General features: G+C 42.0%; 1 protein-coding gene and 1 long non-coding RNA gene across 7 annotated transcripts; one reads left to right on the top strand and one right to left on the bottom strand.

The window, feature by feature from the left end:
- The first annotated feature begins 518 nt into the window (after positions 1-518).
- LOC142900788 (uncharacterized) lies at positions 519-2,636 on the top strand. Its single transcript, XR_012928933.1, has 2 exons — positions 519-1,070; positions 1,273-2,636. It is a non-coding gene; the product is annotated as an uncharacterized LOC142900788 (long non-coding RNA).
- A 1,158-nt stretch (positions 2,637-3,794) lies between these two features.
- Positions 3,795-13,538, bottom strand: cherp (calcium homeostasis endoplasmic reticulum protein). Of its 6 annotated transcripts, none has more exons than XM_076045326.1 (19): positions 13,355-13,538; positions 12,460-12,633; positions 11,925-12,025; positions 11,036-11,173; positions 10,762-10,913; positions 10,489-10,600; positions 10,261-10,350; positions 9,525-9,717; positions 8,947-9,116; positions 7,752-8,012; positions 7,278-7,473; positions 6,388-6,737; positions 5,976-6,109; positions 5,706-5,792; positions 5,293-5,442; positions 5,100-5,213; positions 4,726-4,820; positions 4,405-4,592; positions 3,795-4,054 (listed from the first exon to the last, which is right to left on the bottom strand). In XM_076045326.1, exons 1-19 carry the CDS (start codon positions 13,377-13,379, stop codon positions 4,001-4,003), a joined length of 2,784 nt encoding a protein of 927 aa, XP_075901441.1. In that variant the 5' UTR covers positions 13,380-13,538; the 3' UTR covers positions 3,795-4,000. The 6 variants fall into 6 exon arrangements, with proteins under 6 accessions (XP_075901441.1, XP_075901442.1, XP_075901438.1 ...); XM_076045327.1 differs by having other exon boundaries at positions 11,925-12,022; XM_076045323.1 differs by having other exon boundaries at positions 3,796-4,054; positions 11,925-12,115.
- Between the last annotated feature and the right edge of the window lie 387 nt (positions 13,539-13,925).

Genomic DNA, 13,925 nt, shown 5'->3' with positions numbered 1-13,925 from the left:
TACTGTAAGCACTGTGTGAGGTTGCCTGTGTGTCACTGTGGATGGTGAGTAGCAGTGTTCACCTGAGGAGGTGACAGTCTGACACAGCTTGCAACTCTTTATTTATTTATTGTCCCTTATTATTATTAATATTGTTATTGAGCGTGTGCTCGGAAAGGGAAGTGAACTACACAGCTGACTGCACACAGAGAGGAAGGTCCGGCATCCACAGGTCCAGAGTCCGTTTGCCTCTTTTTCAGTATTTCATTCATTACGTTTTTTTATTCACTTTAATTTGGCAGCTTAGAATTTCTTTTTTTTTTTGTTGTAATTATTTTTAGATGAGGGAAAATATGAATCACTTCAATACATATTGGTGGTGTATTGTCCTTGTACATTTGTATTGCACTTTATTTCATAATTGTACCCCTGTACAGCTGTACACCTGTCACTTATCTCAGTGAGTTCTGCCAGTAGGGGGTTGGTGGACATTTGATTGAGCCTCAACGTGGCCTTCATTCCCTTAATGGCGGAGATTTAACACCACACACTGACCCACTGGACCAGAACCATCACTCCAGTCGTCTATTTCTGGTGAGACCAGCAACACATGGTCTCACTGCACTGGTCTGAGTTACCTCAAATCCTTCCGCTCTGTTCAGGATATTTTTTCCCTCTTCCTCAGATCGTCTTTGGAACCCCCTACAAAGTAAAGGTTGAGTGTGGGAATTTTTCGGTAGTTCGGTAGTTGAAGTTGTAAAGTACTCAGACCATCTGACGTCAACAATCGCACGACATTCAAAGCCGCTTCAATCACCTTCCTGGGCGTTTCTTCACCATATCTTCATGCTTAAAGTTTCTTTCTTTTTTTAAAATGAGTTTCTAAGCTCGCTTTGAGTTTCTGCAATGTGATTGGATGATGAGAAATGTGTGCTAGTGTGCAGTGGAACCTGCCTATCCAATGAAGTGGGCAGTCCTTGTATATATTAGTTCAGTCTGTATGTGCTGTGCTCATTATACTCCATGTAGACTACTGATGTAACAGAGAGCATCTTCCCCTATTAATATATTGTAAGAAGAATCCTCTCCTTGTGTCCCACAGACAGACAGACAGACAGCAGACAGACAGACAGACAGCAGACAGACAACAGACAGATAGTCAGGCAGGCAGACAGACAGACAGACAGCAGACAGACAGACGGCAGGCAGACAGACAGACAAACAGCAGGCAGGCAGACAACAGACAGACGACAGACAGACAGACAGACCGACGGCAGGCAGACAGACAGACAGACAACAGACAGACAGACAGACTTGATGACAGAATTTGTCACGGGAAAAACCTGGAGCGCTGACGGCCTGATTTTACTGAAGTGAAATCAGTCTGGAATTCATTGGAATTCACTCGTCCAGCATGTGTGCGATTTGGTTTTTATGTGCAAACCCCTTTGAGTTGGAGGGTTGCCGTCATCCACAGTAACCATTGTGTATATTGAGATGTTTAGATTAGGCAGTAGCAACACTGCTAATATACAGATCGTTAAGCATCTTTTGGCAACACTTTCTATTGAGAGGACTTGATTTTCTTTTTATTTGTCATTGTGTCTACCTTCCACCGTTGATTGATTGTGTATTCTCCCTTTACAAATGATGACCAAGGCTAACCCCTTATCCATTGTTTATAAAGTAGAAATACACAATAAATACATGCTTACAAGTTAAGTAACAAAAACATTGATAATGCTGAAAAGTTTATACTTATATGAAATCACCCGTCTTTTTTTTCTTTATGGTAAATATGTTCTGTTAAAAATGTTCAAGAACATTTGGAAAAAAGAGTCAAAGAAGAGTCTGTATTGTGTTTTAATCCCGGGGGTTGTCACTCGTCTTTAACAATTTTTAGACTACTATGATTATTCTTGTGAGTCTTTCACGACTCGTGAGATTTTCCCTTTGAACAAAAACACCCTGAAGGACAATGGTTCTTCTCTGTTGGTCCTCAGAAGCTCTTGGTTGGAAGATGTTCTTCTCGTTCAGCCGTTGACTGAAGCGTCTTCGTTGAGGTGTCGTCCACAGTTTATCTCACACCCAATGTGACGCGACCCTTTATTTGCTATCGTTCAACCATCTGGTTATCGTAAGCGGACGTGACTCAGGATGAGGATTTTATTTTGGAAAACCAGTTGAGCGTTGACACGACTTTGGAAGCCAAGGGTCCTGTCAAAGTTTTCTGGCGTGTTTTGATTTTTCCTGCCTTGATTCCTCGGTTCTTCTAAACACCTCTTTGGCGAAGGAAGGCACACAAAGACGTTCACTTATTTTCCTTTTCCTCAAACAGCAGACTGTGAATACGCACTCAACATCTTTTTTTGTTTTTTATGAATACATTTGTGTTTTAGTTTGTTGATGTATATTGTTTCATTCCGACTTCAGGTAACAGTGTTGGGTGTAAAGTTTGTAAAGGGTTTGAACTGGTTGGTTGTGATTGAGAGGCGACGTCTCTTCAGGGTGTTTTTATGTCTCAATCTGCCCCCACCCCCACCCCCACCTTAACAAAACCCTGAAATATTGTTAATAAGGTGCAATGTGTGTACAGACTGTAAAGCATTGTGTTTGTCATATTTGCCTAATGTAAAGTGAACACAAAGAATAATAATGAATAGTAAACTTGGAGGAAATCGTTTGGTTAATGAGCGGAGGAAGGAAAACTTCGCTGTTCTTCCTCAGCAACTTTTCCTCTTTTGTTCGGTCACAACTGTTTACGAGAATAAATATTTCAGTTTAATGCAAGTGAGTGTTGTTTAATGGTCTTGATTTTTTTGAGTTGTATATATATATATATCTGCTTTGTTTACGAAATTTCATCTATTTGTAAAGTTTTTAAAATTTCGTCTTTTTTACGTCGACGTTTTTCACGAAATTTTGACTTTATCCACAAAATTTCAACTTAAAACTCGAAATGAAAACTAGAAATATCCTTCCTATAGTATTTTATTTCTCTTCTTGTGGCCCCAATCATCTTTCGTATGTTCAATTACTAAAATCCGTGAAAAATGTATCTTCAGCTAGCAAATGTACAAAAATAAAACTGAACAGAATGAATTGAATTTAAAAGTTAAGCTCAATTAGAATAGCGTTACGTTTACGTTAAGTTAAGTTTGGTGGGCCGTATTAGAAACCTTAACGGGCCGTATATGGACCCCGGACCGAAGTTTGCGTTTAAAGGACAAAAAAAACAAAAACAAAAAAACATTCTCCAACACCGTTTTTTTGGGTCATTTTAATAATACAATGTAATGACACGCCTACTTACAACAAACAAGTCATGAATGCGACAATGAAAGGGACTGAGACAGTAGCCGACGGGATTTGAAGAGAATCTATCGCCAAGATTTCTGACACCACACACACACACACACACACCTTATGAAACCTTTGCATCAGCGGAATATGAAGCGTGTGTCCTGGAATACAATGTATTTCTTTGCTAGACGAATGTGTAAAATGAAGAACATTTACCATGAGGGTGATGAATTCAGACTGAACCGTCAGATCCATTTCAAAAGTGTTTCTCCGCTGCCGAGCAAATCAGTTCAGATTTTTCCCAGAAGCCGTATTCAATGTCAATGCACAGCCTCGGACTGTTCACACCTCCTCACACTAAATACCCACGGGTTTTACTGCCCGTGGAAAGATTTTTATTTTTTTTGACAAGAAAAAGCCTTAGAATTGTCGCAGTTGTAGTTGCATCTAAACATTCTGCAGTTCTGAGGATTTCGGTTCCAAACCCGTTCAAATAAGAGCGGGGGAAAAAAAAAAAAAAAGTTGTGAAAAAAAACACTTGCAATGGTAGTGAAATGTAAATGTCTCCTTTGGCTTTTATGGAAATGATGAACTGACTGGAATCTGCATTTCCAAGTGGAGTTAAACGGAGAAGCAGTGCGCTGGTGGTGTGGGAGGGTGGTGGTGGTGGTGGTGGGTGGTGGAGGTGGAGGAGGTGCGGAGACGTCGTTTCACCACATCATTCGGTTGCAGGAGCCTCCTGAGGTTCTCGATTGACTGACACGAGAGAAAAGCGACACAAGAAACACAGTGAAGATTTCGCTTCAACTATTTGGTGACATTCAAGATGAATGAGGTGCCAATGTAAAGCGTGTAATATTTGGAGGCTTTGAAGGAGAAACAGCGACATCAAGTGGTTAAATTTTTAGATTGCAACGTCTTAACTCAGTGTCTCCCTCCTGAGCTTGCCAGTGAACTACAGCGAAAAATTGGGCTGGATTGTCCACACCAGGCTTATTCATGTATTTATGTGCAGTTTATTAGGGTTTTTAACCAATATAAAAATAATAATGAATGGAGCCAAATATTAACAATATTAACTAAAAGAGCCGACGTGTGTGTGTTCGCTTCGCTGTTCATGTTACCTTCCTCTCGTGCTTTCATACGAGCCACGAAGTTGTAGCTCTTGTTCCTGCGGTAGTTTTCGTAAGGGTCGTCCAGCGACACCCCCACTCCCTTGTACTGGTCCCACTTGTCCCTCACATCGGCTCCTTTGATGGGGTCCTGGATGCCTTGCTCCTTGGCTCCCAGACCACCGGAGCCGCTCCAGCCTGCAGGGCGACACCCAGGCCAGCAGTGTAAAAAAAACCTCACCTTCCCTTTTGGACACCTACATCCTTCTTTTTCCATCAATTACTTATTCAATTTTGAAAAAAATGTGAGTGTTCAACATTAGGAACTTACCCATTTTCATCAGCAGTTGATGTCCTTTGTTTTCCTCCCCTAGTCTGCTATCTGGAGGCAGTTTGGATGGAGCGGCCCCCAAAACTGAAGTGGTGCTGTAAACAGCAGGACAAGTTGTTGTCGTTTTTTTTTGGTCTTCGCTCCATTAAAGAATAAAATGTGTAAAATAATCAAACTGTCCATACGATGGAAATATCTTTTCCTTTTTTAACTCTATAAATACTTTATTTCTATTCCATTAAGATCATTTTCCTTCACTTGGCACTGTATTTCCCACTGTAATTATGCAAATTCCACCAATGTGGCATCAATAAAGGCTTCTGTTCTATTCAATAATCAAAGCGTGAGATGAAAGAGAAGTTGAGGAGACGTACGCTGGGGAGGAGCTGCGAGATTTGCGATCGTGCCGTCTCTTGCCAGGTGAGGGCGAGTTGGACCTGGACCTGGAGCGAGAGTGACTCCGAGACGACCTGGACCTGCTTCGCGACCTGCTGACAGAGACACCAAGTAAAGTTGAGCCAATGCATTCGAAACGCAGAGCTTTGACTTGTCCGTCTTGGTTTGGACCTGGATCGTGAGTAGGAGCGAGAGCGGCTGCGGGAGCGGGAGCCCGATGGAGAGCGGGAGTGAGAGGACTTTGAGGAGCGGGAGCTGGACCGAGACGAAGACCTCCCTCGGCTCCGGGAGTGACTCCTGGAGGAGCTGTCTCCACGCGCACTGCAGGGGGGAGGGGGTGGACAGAGAAAGCAAAACATTATTACGATGTAATTACTACATTATTACTATGAAATTACTAAAACAGTATTACTATGTAATTACTACATCATATTCTTAAATATCCTTGCATATATTCTAGAATACAAAATTCAAATCTTTTTTTCTTCTTTGTGACGCATATTTTTTGACTGATGTGACTTTACACTACCAGAGGGACTTACAGTCGGAAAAATACGGCACTAGTAATAGAGAGGGAAGAGCACCTGTTGCGTTTCTCTTGTCCTTTTTTCCTCCTGGCTCTCATCTTGGCCCTGAAGAACTCGTACAGTCCGTTCTGCTCCCAGCCTTCGCTGAAAAACCATCATCAGGTGCAAATTACAGCTTTTAACAGAGAAATCCAAAGTTTATAACGTGCAACATGATAATGCTGTGAAATATTACAATTTAAATATTAGAATACTAATAATAAAATCATGTCATTTTCATACTTGTTCAAACAAGGAGGATAAACTGAACCCTCTGAAAAGTATCACCTATTTCTGGGCCGGTCGTGGGACGGCGGGCTGTAAAAAGCTTCCACAGCGGCCAGCAGTCGATCGCTGGGGGGCATCGGAGGAGGCAGCCGGATGTCTTTAGGGTCCAGAGGTTTATAATCACAGTCCTCCAGCTGGTGGCGACAGAGAGCACAAAACAACCACACACTTCCTGTTACTGTCTGTCTGTGATAGCTGCATCTCAGATTGACATTTCATTATCATTATTATCATTATTATCATTATTCTTTAATATCAGGGTCCAAAGGTGCTCGCTGGATCTCAGACTGAAATTTCATCTTGATAATAATGATAATAATAATAATAATAATAATAATAATAATAATAATAACAACAATAACAATAATAATAATGATAATATTTTCTTGAACATGAGAGAGCAGTGACTGACTTTGACCAGTGGCGCCATGAGGCCGGCTGGCAGGTCAAAGTAGGGGACGTTGGGCACCAGGCTGGGGTCGTCCTGGACAGGGTGTTGCTGCTGCTGCTGCTGCTGCTGCTGTTGCTGCTGCTGCTGTTGCTGTTGTTGCTGCTGCTGTTGCTGTTGTTGCTGCTGCTGCTGCTGCCGGTGACGCAGGTGTGACGAGTGGCCGTTGAAACCGTGTGGTGGTGGAGGAGGCGGTGGTGGTGGGGGGCCGAACTCCGGGGGCTGGCCGCCACCCCAGGGAGGGTGGTCACCACCCATGCCTGGGGGAGGGAGCCTCTGGTTGGGATGGTGGTGGGGCGGAGGACCTTGGATGTCTGTCAGAAAAAACATCAGAAAATATTAAGAGCAATATCATTATTATGACTGGTATGTAAAACCATACACAGGTCATTTTTTTGCATTATGTATAATTTTTTTTTTTTAAATGTATTTGAATGTTTTAGTAGAATTTTAATGTATACGACAACATTTATTGATATCAATCAATCAACTTATATTTAGACGGCGCTAAATCCCATCCAAAGGCGTCTCAAAGTGCTTCGTACAATCAGAAGAAAACCAACTGGACCCTCCAGAGTAGCAGGGGGCGACAGTGGCCAGGAAAACTTGCCCTGTGGGAAGAAACCTGGAGCAGATCCAGACTGCAGGGGGTCAAATCTCTCCAACGGGTCAAATCAGATGACCTTTGACCCTCCGGAGGTTGGATCTGCTCCAGGTTTCTTCCCACAGGGGAAGTTTTCCTGGCCACTGTCGCCCCCTGCTGCTCTGGAGGGTCCAGTTGGTTTCCCTCTGATTGTACAAAGGGCTTTGAGATGTGGAAAAATGTATAATTATAATGTTAAAACACTTCCCACCTCCGGGGAAATCTCCTTGGTTGTAGTCGAAGCGGTGGGGGGTGTACGGAGGCCTGTCGTAATGGTGTCTGGGAGGGAAGTCGTCCTGCACGAAGCGCGGTGCAAAGCGGCCAAAGTTGTGCGGCGGCGGCGGCGGCTGGTTGAAGGGAGGCGGCTGCTGGTGCGGAGGGAAGGGCCCTCTGAAATGAGGAGGTCTCTGGAAAACACGAAATCGATCCATCCATCAATCAATCAATCAATCAATCAATCGGGACAAAGCAAGAATTTCTAACCGCAAAGACTGCGATTTGATTGGCACGAGTTCCGGTCACGTGACTTGCTTTGTGTGGACTTAAACAAAATCATTCTGAGCCCGATTAAAATGTCTTGCAAAAAACCCTACTTGCCCCAACTTCACTCCTCTAGCTTAAGATGCGCTGGGTGACTGAGAACCTTCACAGACAGAAGCAACTTATCGCTGCTCCGACCACAGACCTGGATGCGTGGAGGGAAGGGAGGCTCCCTCTGGCCCCACGGCGGCTGCTCCGGCTGGTTGCCCCACGGCGGCTGCTGCTCGTACGAGTTCCAAGACGGGGGACCCGGTTCGGATCCGCCCGGGCCGCTCCAGGGGCCGCCGCCCCCCTCCCTGGGCGGACCCCCGCTCCAGTTCACCTGGTCCCTCTGTTCGTTCCACATCCCCTCGTGGCTGTTCCAGGGAGGGCAGGGGGGCGGAGGCTGGTTGGGGTCGAATGGAGGCTGGAAAAAGATGCAAAGAGGGGAGGGAGAGGGCGACACAGTCTGGTCAATCAATCAATCAATCAATCAATCACTATCTTTTATTTGTAAAGTGCTAAATCAGTTCCAAAGGCGTCTAAAAGCACTTTGATCAATCAGTAAAAAAACAACTGACCCCCACCAGACCCATTTTCACTGCTCAGTGAACTGGTCATGTGATCATGTACTGCACGTCTGCTGACGTGTAAATGCCAAAAAAGTGTTTCCATGACACTTATATGCCTCTGTATTAGCATATACCTGTATAAGTACAGTATACAGGTACTAGCCAGAAAATGAGAACATCCTGAAAAGGTTGTTGTATTTCTGCAATTCATTTAAGTTGAATTGCAGAAATACTACAACCTTTTCAGGATATTCTAATTTTCTGGCGAGTACCTGTAATAATAATCCATTTCACTTTAAGGTCTGCATGTACAGGTACTAGCCAGAAAATGAGAATATCCTGAAAAGGTTGCTGTATTTCTGCAATTCAACTTAAAAGGTGAGTGTGACATATTATATAAAGGAATAATATGCAAATCAATATATTTCAAGATTTTGCTGATCAGGTTTTGCAGCTTTAAAAAAACTCAAATTTTATAATAATTTTCTTGATATTCTAATTTTTCGGGTAGTACCCGTGTGTACCTCTCTATCAATACGCGTGATAAACCTCCTCTTGACAGCGTCAGAACCTTTCAGCCTTATTTGAGAGGTGTTTCCAGGTCTATTCTTGCCTTATTCGGTCTTGGTCTCGGTCGGCGCGGTCTCGACTACAACACTAGATGGCGTACATTCCCTCATTTTAATTTCCCCGACTACACAAATAAGCGACTCGTTGCTTCGACTGTAGCGTCACTCGTCGTTTGCGACGACAGCGTGTGGAGAAACGTACAGAGAGCAACACTCAAACCTTTACCGGCTGGTTGGGGTTCCACGGGCCCATGGGCTGAGAGTCATACCACCCGGGTTTGTTGGAGGGCAGGTCTGAGGGGCCGCTGGCGTTGCTGGAGTCCTGCGGTCGAGACGGAGCTCCCTCGAACTCTCCTTGAGGAGGGCCTGACATTGACGGCTTGACATCACCTACGACGAGCACAGCGATCATCGTGAAACTCAGCAGCAATTCGACTTTTCACCCCCAAAAAACCCCACAATGTTTGGTTTAAGTTTGGTTTTGAAGGGTAAAAACAAACCTTAATATTAAATAAATACAAAACACACAAAAAACTAGAAATATTAGACCAAAATCTTATGTATTAAAAATATATACACATAAGAGAAACAGTTTAGATATAATTTTTTTTTCAAGTTTCCAATTTGAGACTTTATTGACAAATTTTTGACTTATTTATGTCGACTTTATTGACAAAATTTTGACTTATTTGTGTCGACTTTATTGACAAAATTTTCACTTTTTTTTCTGAAGCCCTAATTGGAAACGTCATAATTTGTAGTTCACATATTTGGTGTAGCCGAGACGTTTGTTCTCACCCGCTGGAGTGGCCATGGGTAAAGGTTTGTCGGGCTCAGCAGAGGCCAGTGGTGGTGCGACCGGTGCAGACTGTGGCTGCTGCTTCAGGCTGGAAACAAACTCTTCGTGCTGAGTCTTCAAAGCCTGGATCTGCTGCTGGAAGGCCAGCTGGACCGGCTGCACCACTGTGGCATACTCAGTTATTAGAGATGCCTGCCAAAGACAAAAGAAATAGTGGGGGATAGATCATTGATTTTATGCGCCCCATTTGCAATAGGGTCACACAAATAATTTGTAAAACAGACACTCTCTCTCCTGGGCGATTTTGGTCAAAAATAAAATCCAGATTTTTTTTCTCTGAAAACTCCTGAGATCTCGTTAAATATGCTACAAAAATGGGACAAATGCATGTTGTATGCAACTTTGGAAAAATAATTTCCCAGGTAGTGGTGAGGGCAGCAAACAGGATCACTTCCTGGTTTTAACAGCTGCTGTGGCTAGCTAGTGCAGATGCCAGTAAACATAGCTAGCCAGTTAACAGCTTCTCCAGTGGGGAGGAGGACTATGCTACCCGAGGGGCGCCAATCCAGAATGTCAAGGAACTGTTGTATTGTTTGTGTTTCTATTAACAAAAATAAAAATAAAGTTAAATATTTTTTTTTTTTTTAAATCACACAGTCCTACTCTCAACCATCAGAAATGAAAAGAACACATACAATGGGCTTAAAGAAACGCGTCACTTCTGGGTTCACTCACTTGGTACTGGCCAAGACCCAATGCTGGATTCTGCAGCTGCTGAATTGTCTCCTCATCAAAGTATCCATTCTTCTCCCAAAGCTGCAGCAACTAGGAAGTGGAAAGACAATGCAACAGTAGCAGACAATAAAAAAAAAGAAGAAATGCATTGTGTTAATACGTATCAGGAGCGGCAAATGTCTTTCACTGCTCAGCAGGCACAGGTGTTTAATATGTGTGGATGCGTACCCTGGTTATCCTCTGCTGCTTGTCTTCCTCCACGGCCAGAAAGCTGGTGCAGTAGATGGGGACCACAACTTTTTGAAGAGCTGCCAGCAAATCCTTCTGCTGCTTCCGCTGGCTAGAGGACGCATGACAGACACCGCTGACGTCAATAATCAGGCATAAAAAAAAATCAAATGTTTAAAAAGTAGCACTCCAACATAATTGTTGACACTGCGCGCACAGTTTGTTTGTGCCCTAAAGGTTGTCTTGTTTTTGGCTGAATATTGCATTGCCTACCAGTGATGAAGGACGTCGTTGGTTAAATAGATGAGATGCAAGCGCAGCTCAAAATGTGCTCCATCAGCAATGATGCGGTTGCGAAGGTGCGATGTCATCAGTATACAGTGTTGGGGAGTCTTGGCATTGGTGAACATCCAGTTTTTACCCGCCTAAAGGAAAAAAAAAAACAAACAAACCATGTCAATACAAACAAACAAACAAAAAAAGTTCCTTTCTATTAGATTCATATAAATGAGCAACGTGGAAATATTTTCATCATGCAGAGCCTTACAGAGATGGCGTCTTTGGTGCAGGTGTCGATGATGGGCTGCAACAGGTTGTCAAACTCCGTGATGTCCAACTGAGTTTCCACCAACAACTTCTGGGTCTGTTGTTCCATGGCCAGAGCGATGGCGGCTGTCACTTGCTCCTACATTTGGAAAAAAAGCACCACAAAGCACAGATGTGCTTTTTTTTAATGAAAGGTGGCCACTTTGAAGAATTGAAATATAAAACACACACTTTTGTTGTTTCCTGCGTAATCCCACGCATGCTCATACGTAGTTTTGAGGCCTTCAGTGACAGATTGCAATGTCAATAGTCATGAGAATGAAAGAAAAGACATTGAATTTATAGGGTGAGTCCTAACTTTTGACTGCTAGTATATATGTATGTGTATATATATATGTATGTATATGTGTATATATATGTGTATATATATATATATATATACACATACACATATACATACACATATATACACACACATATATGTATATATATATATATATATATATATATATACACACATATACATATACACACATTATATATATATATATATACATATAAGTATCATATAAGTATATAAATATGTATATTTATATATTTATATATATATACGTATATTTATATATTTATATATATATACATATAAGTATATATTTATATATATATTTATATATATATACATATAAGTATATATATATGTATATATATATATATATATATATATACATATATATATACATATGTACACACGTATACATATATATATGTATATACAAGCTACTTTTATTTTGCAGTGAAAATACACTGACAAAAATATATCTAATATATTTTATTAGCTTTGGCCAATAAATCTTGGCAACTTCAATACACTGCCTCTAACCAGTATGTACCTGTCTGAGAGTGTGCAGATGCTGCTCCTGCTGCTGCAGATTCCACTGGCTCTGATGAATAAGCTCATCAATAGAAGACGCCGCCGCCGCCGCCGCTGCTGCTGCAGGAGGAGGAATTGGAGGCCCAACAATCATTTGCACTGGTGGAGCGGCAACATCAACAATGTCTTTGGGGCTTGGGTTGTACAATTCTGGAAGCGGGAAAAAAATGGTCATCTATATAAAATGTATTACAGAATAAAAGCAAATGCGTTGGCTGCTTTCTTAAGCGTTCGCCTCAGCAAGTTGATCCACAAGTTCAGTTTGGCAAAGGTGTGGACGTCATCAACCCTTGCTGACGCAACAAGGGCTGATGGAAAAGTAATTATCTATATAAAAAAAAAATAGTTTATCAAATCACAGTTTCTTCTATTGTTGAACTGTTTAACCACCATTCTTTGAATATGTGGATGAACAGCAAACAGGGCGACGACGCACGCATTCATATTCTAAATATGTGTCTGAATGTATGACTTGATGCATTTCAACTACGTACGCTGCTGTTGCTCCATGGAAAGCTTGCACTTGTAGTAGCTGAAGTATTCCCCGCCGAAGAGAAAGGAAAACTTTGGGTTGTCCTTTTGTTTTTCCATTGTCATTTTTTCAAACTCGGGGCCGTTCCGTGCGACAAACTGGGCCAGTTTGTCGATGACGTTCTTCAGTTCTTGATCTGCACACGTGGGAAGAAGAGAAGTCAAACAGCAGTAATGCATGGTAGGGGGCGAGTGAAAATTAATTTGACTCTACTGACTGAATATATGAGTTGTTTCACCCTTCTCACATGTATACACTTGGTCTTGTAAAAATATATATATCTTCTGACTACAACACCGGTCAAAAGTTTTTCTTGACTACTTTCTACACTGTAGATACATACTAAATACATCAAGTATATGACCAAGATATGTGGATTAATGTGGCAAAAGTAAAAATACCTAAATACCCGTTAATTAACTAAATATGCTATGTTCTGTATATATTATATGTATGTATATGTAGGGCAGTGGCCTAACGAAGCCAAGGGAGGGGGCTGGGTTACATATAAGTCGAACTACGTCGATCGAGCTTGTGTAATTTAACAGCAGTCAATAGACACCACTTTATTTTTGTACAAATCGTTCACTCAAGTCATTCACTACAAAGAGTACAGCAAAAAAAAAAAAAACATGAAGAAATCGCACCAGAAGAGGTTTAATGTACAGAAAATAACGCCCTGGCTTAAACAAAGCACTCAGTGTGAAAAACGAACATGACTTATGAATGTAATACTGGCAACTTTCAAAGTGTTTACGGCAGTAGGTTTGGTGAAACGTGAGCTCTGTGGCTAGGTGGCTAGCTAGTTAGCTTCAGCGTAACACAACAGTCACACAACACTGCGGCGTTCTGCTTACCATCGGGCGAGCTGGGGATATCCATGACTGTCTTCGCTCGGTGCACTAACCCAACGAACTAACCAACTATATAATCATGAAGAATAGTAAGGGAGGAATGTAGATAGCCGTTTGCGCTGAGGCTAAAGGTTCACGAGATTGATGCTACTTCTGGGACACATAACGGAAGTACTACTGAACAGAAGTGGCGCAACGAGCGACGGCTTGTCGACGTTTCCCCACAGCGCCACGGCACGTCAAGGACCGAGAGAATTTGTTTATCTCAGATTTTACAGTGCACAGTGTAAAGTCAATAAGTATGATACCTGTGAATACGTAGTACATATAAGAGGTTTTATTTATTAAAAAAAAAAAAAAAAAAAAATGTTTTAAATGTTAAAGTTTAAACATGTTTCGACATGGGTTGGTACTCTACGTCATAATAACAGTGCCATACATTTTGGATTAAGATTTTCATTCATTCATTCATTCATTCATTCATTCATTAATTTACTGACTCGCTTACTTACTTTAGTTTACGTTCTGCTTTGCTGGCAGTAAACCTCCTTACCGACAGAGGGCAGTGTTACAT

Source organism: Nelusetta ayraudi, unplaced genomic scaffold (genome assembly GCF_046127955.1).
Source record: "Nelusetta ayraudi isolate G7.1 ecotype Tasmania unplaced genomic scaffold, CSIRO-AGI_Nayr_v1 ptg000084l, whole genome shotgun sequence".
NCBI lineage: Eukaryota > Metazoa > Chordata > Actinopteri > Tetraodontiformes > Monacanthidae > Nelusetta > Nelusetta ayraudi.
This window is presented reverse-complemented; position numbering and strand designations above follow the sequence as displayed.

Coding starts and splice junctions, on each gene's coding strand:
- cherp (XM_076045323.1), bottom strand. CDS start 13,379: ATGGATATCCCCAGCTCGCCCGATG. Junction 7,474..7,751: donor CCTTCCCTCCACGCATCCAG/GTCTGTGGTCGG, acceptor CGTGTTTTCCAG/AGACCTCCTCATTTCAGAGG. Junction 4,821..5,099: donor TCTCGCAGCTCCTCCCCAGC/GTACGTCTCCTC, acceptor TGCTGTTTACAG/CACCACTTCAGTTTTGGGGG.